This window comes from Centruroides sculpturatus, unplaced genomic scaffold (assembly GCF_000671375.1).
Source record: "Centruroides sculpturatus isolate CEXI.00-Female unplaced genomic scaffold, Cexi_2.0 scaffold127, whole genome shotgun sequence".
Taxonomy (NCBI): Eukaryota; Metazoa; Arthropoda; class Arachnida; order Scorpiones; family Buthidae; genus Centruroides; species Centruroides sculpturatus.
In genome coordinates this window covers 300,726-305,071 of record NW_019385000.1, presented here as the reverse complement: position 1 = coordinate 305,071, position 4,346 = coordinate 300,726, and the positions used below count along the sequence as shown (strand labels likewise).

Here is a 4,346-nt window from a genome sequence, read left to right as displayed (position 1 = left end):
GTTGCCGACAGGATTACTTTGATAATGTATTTCTTTTTCGAATTCAAGGTTTTATTTCTTCAATTATTACTTGCTTACATTGCTTGTTATATGAAACTATTTTCTAAAAACTGAGTATTTTGGGACGTTCAACCGTTATCACCCTATAAAATATAGTTCATTCGACACAGAATGAAACAATAAAAGCAATGATACCAAAATTATTCCCAAGCAAACAGATAAAATGAACACAGGATATAAGTGAATTTTAAGGATTATATCGGACAAAATAAAAACAAAAATTATTGATATATATTTATAAATTATCAAAGAAATGTACATTAAATGTAGGCTATGAATATGAGCAAAAATAAATTATCAAATTTTTACAATATCCGAACTAATGTGATCCGAAAATTAAAAAAAATTTTGAATAAGTTTTTTATTTTATCGTAGATTTATGATGCATTTTTTTAAAATATATTAAACTATTATTATTTTAAAATCTTAATAGATAATACCCAAACGTTATAAAATAATAATACAAATACTTTTATCACAAAAACATAGTACATTAAGTAACCTGTCTATTTAATTATATCGATTACTGCAGATATAAAGTTATTCAAATTACACACCCAATTTGCATACAAATAAGTCATGTGTTATATTTTCATAACGATATAATTTTAATTACTAATATCAACGAGATTACTTCAATAAAAGCTGAATATTAATCTACATATCCATTCACAAATATGCAATTTACACATTTAGAATTTACTCGCGAGGTAGATTAACAGGACAGAGTTTGATTATAATCACGGATACAAGAGTAATATTTCTCTAAGTGTCTTATTGGTGTCATATGGAATCATCCCAATTGCCAAAGATCTGAAACGGAATCAAGAATATTGGAAGAAACAAATAATTAATTTCATTATATTTTATTTCGTGAAATTAACCTCAGTGTAAATTCACATTTTCATACAGGTAATGATTTCGTACTTTCAAAACACTACGGTAAGTATTGAGCGAATTCGCTTCTTATACTCTAAATTTTACTTAATTGTATTTGTTACAGTTTGTAGTATTATATTATTCGAGAATTAAGAAGATTTAAAGTACAAAACTTATAAAGAAATTACCTATAGGTTCATTATTTTCAGAGTAAAATATTGTAATAATCTTAGGACAATATTACAAACATACAATACATAAAATGGTGAAATCAGCATATTTTAGTTATATGAAGAAGCACGGATTAATCAGATATGTTTCGTTAGAAGAAATGGCCAAGAATTATGAAAGGACAAGTGGTAGCTTTCCCACGGTAATAGTTGATATTTCAGATGTAGACACGCACAAATACATTAATACACTTGTACCTTATCCATGGAATTACCATACTCTTGTAAAGATACTGACAGAATATGTACGACAGTTTCGAGATAAGCACATTGAACCATGTTTTTATATTTGGGGAAGATTAAAAGATTATGTGGATGTAAAAATGCCGAATAAATATAAAAGTAATAAAAAGAATGGTTTGAAAAAATTAGAAGAGATCAGAGATAATCGTCACTCCGACTCTACATGTTATGCTGAGAACACACTTAGCAAAATATATTGGTTTTCCAGCTTCATTTTAAAATATGAATGTGGATGTCAGGTGATTAATGTAACAGAGAAAAAATACGCAAAATTGGCCAAAATTGTAAAAGATGATGATCGTTGCTTAGGAATTCTCACATCGGATCCCGGATATTTCATTTATAATACAAAACCCGTTTTTTATCACGTACCTATGAAATTAGTTTCAACCCTTACGGAAATGTATTTGCCAAACGAATTTTTGAGAAAAATAGATTTAAACAGCTCCCAATTAAAACTCTTATTCTGCGCGCAGAAAGATCTTCTTGGCTTTAAATTCGCAAATTTGGAAAACGACGAAGTGTTACGTATTGAATATTTAAGAAATGCCATTAAAGATAACAATTTGACTGGAGATAAAAACGATTTTTCTATTTGGTCATATGTTACTGATATACGTATAGCTAATCTGAGGGCAAAAGCGGAGCTATATGATGAAATTGATGATGATGGTGGTGGTAGTGCTAATTATACAACGTTATCAAAGTTACTCAAACAAAAATGGATTGCGTGTGAAATTCCTGCTAAAGTTTATTATGTAGTGAAAAGAAGAAATTATGTCGAAACTTTCAATTTAAGTGATTTTATTGAGGAGTCTTTACCATTTTCTATTTCCTTGTATGCTTCGATGAGACGAAACATGTATTTCGCTCTTTTAAGACAAGAAAATTGCAGAGTGCGTGAATTATGGATCTCCGAACCAGCCAACATAAATATTGAAGATTATGTAACGAATTTTACGGCATACAAAGGTAAGTTCTTTTAGGTTTTACAGTAGCTGTACTGTAAACACTAATTCCATTATCGCATTTAGGTTTTACTCCAAGTTTGGAAACACTATTATCAAACGATAGTAGTGTAAATGAATATCGATGGAAATTATTGCTCTATTGTTTAGGAAGAACTACATGTAACCGATACGCCAACACACCTATATTTGCTTTCTGTTGTGTTATAAATTACATGTTAAGAAATGGAGTCGAGTTTCGTCAATATGAATTGGACGCATTGATTCTTCAAGCCATTCTTGTTTCCAATAACAGTGATTCGTATAATAATAATGTACGTTACATAGAAGTGTTATCATTTTTAATCTAAATCAAAACTTATAATTAATGTAACATTATGAATTTTAGACTGAATGGAACCGGAGATTTGTCCATCTAAGCAGATTGTACGAAACGGGGATGAACACTTTGATGAACGTGTTAACCGCTTGTGGATTTCCAATTTCGTTGGAGCATTCGCTGCATTGGAAGACTTTTAACATTCTTGTTTTTAGTAACGTATATTACGAACTAAAATGTCCGACACCTGTAGAGTTGTTTTGTAGGAGAAATGTAAGTATATTTTTATTTTTATAAATTTATCAGTTCAGTAATGTGGTTTTGAATTGATGAATGAATCGCTACTATATAGTATATTTTAGAGATTTTATTCGTCACCATTCACTGTGAGAAAAAGCTGTTTATATACTACATAATTTTGTATTGTTTTTCACTTTCAGAATATTGATATATCGTATTATAAGTGGATCTGTATAACGTGTTTAGAAAAGTAATAAAAGGTGATTGATTTTTAGCATGATCTAGTGTAATTTCAAATGTGAAACGAAGATTTATTTTCTCGGATTTTATGCAATACTTTAAAGTTCTCCCTTCCAAGTAATAATTTATTTGGAATTTTATGGTCTTAAAATTATTGCTATATTAAATACATTTTATTGTCATTATACAAAATTTGATATATGAAATATCTTTTTAATGCAAAAATGTACAAAGAATTTTAATTGTCACGTAAATCTATATAAATTATATTCTAAAATAAGCTTAGACAAGAGTTTCAAAATGTATTGTCATTGCTCTTTTTTATATACTGGTGTTATATGAGGAGAAAATAAATTTTGTCTTAAATAATCATAATTAAGAACTTGTATTTGTTGTTCATTCATCTAATTTATGTATGTATATTTTTTGTGGAATAAAACTCATTATACTTGTATATGAATCTAGATCTTTAAGACGCGAATCCGTTCTTTGAACGCAATGATGTACATAATTATAATAATACGTAAAATTAGACATGCAGAGATGATATGCATTTTTGTTTTTGATAGGGATTTGTTGTTAACATTTAATTTTCCTATTTTTACATATTTTAACTACAAATACCTATCAAAAACAAAAATGCATAATATCTCTGTCTAATTTTATGTATTATTATGTACGTCATTTCGTACAAAGAACGGAATCGCGTCCTAAAGATCTAGATTCATATACAAGTATAATGAATTTTATTCTACAATAAATATATACATAATTAANAACTGACTGCTGACAGGATGACGTATTATTAATGTGCCTTAGCAGATGCAATGCATTTTAATTATATTTTGAAAAGGTTTATAATATATTTTTAACTATTATAAAATAACAAGTAGCTTAATTTTCAGGGTAAAGATGAGTTTTCTAAAAAATTATAAATGCTAATAACCAGTAAAATCGTCATTATCTCCGACCGTAGTGTAGATACACACGACTCCCTTTATATCCCCTCCTATTCGACCTTTACTAAAATTGAACTGCATCAAACCCATAACAAATCGTTCTGCTGTATTTCAAGATTTTCTGACAAAAATCAGAGGAGATATTAAGATTGGCACGTTTTTCTTTACCCTGTTTGAAACATATACATACATACATACATACATTCAT

At 28.3% G+C, this 4,346-nt stretch overlaps 1 protein-coding gene across 3 annotated transcripts; it reads left to right on the top strand.

Annotated features, from left to right (window-relative positions):
* The first annotated feature begins 786 nt into the window (after nucleotides 1-786).
* On the top strand, nucleotides 787-3,517 carry LOC111633217. 3 transcript variants are annotated; one of them, XM_023377754.1, is made up of 5 exons: nucleotides 787-972; nucleotides 1,149-2,384; nucleotides 2,447-2,694; nucleotides 2,769-2,972; nucleotides 3,140-3,517. In XM_023377754.1, the coding sequence occupies exons 2-5, from the start codon at nucleotides 1,202-1,204 to the stop codon at nucleotides 3,191-3,193; spliced, it is 1,689 nt and encodes a 562-aa protein (XP_023233522.1). In that variant the 5' UTR covers nucleotides 787-972; nucleotides 1,149-1,201; the 3' UTR covers nucleotides 3,194-3,517. The 3 variants fall into 3 exon arrangements, with proteins under 3 accessions (XP_023233522.1, XP_023233520.1, XP_023233521.1); XM_023377752.1 differs by having other exon boundaries at nucleotides 1,064-2,384; XM_023377753.1 differs by having other exon boundaries at nucleotides 787-1,002.
* Nucleotides 3,518-4,346: the final 829 nt, after the last annotated feature.

Bases quoted from the DNA above. Each gene is read 5' to 3' on its own strand.
- LOC111633217 (XM_023377754.1), top strand. From the start codon at position 1,202: ATGGTGAAATCAGCATATTTTAGTTATATGAAGAAGCACGGATTAATC. The intron at 2,385-2,446 runs GTAAGTTCTTTT...TATCGCATTTAG, and splicing joins GAATTTTACGGCATACAAAG to GTTTTACTCCAAGTTTGGAA. The intron at 2,973-3,139 runs GTAAGTATATTT...TTTCACTTTCAG, and splicing joins AGTTGTTTTGTAGGAGAAAT to AATATTGATATATCGTATTA.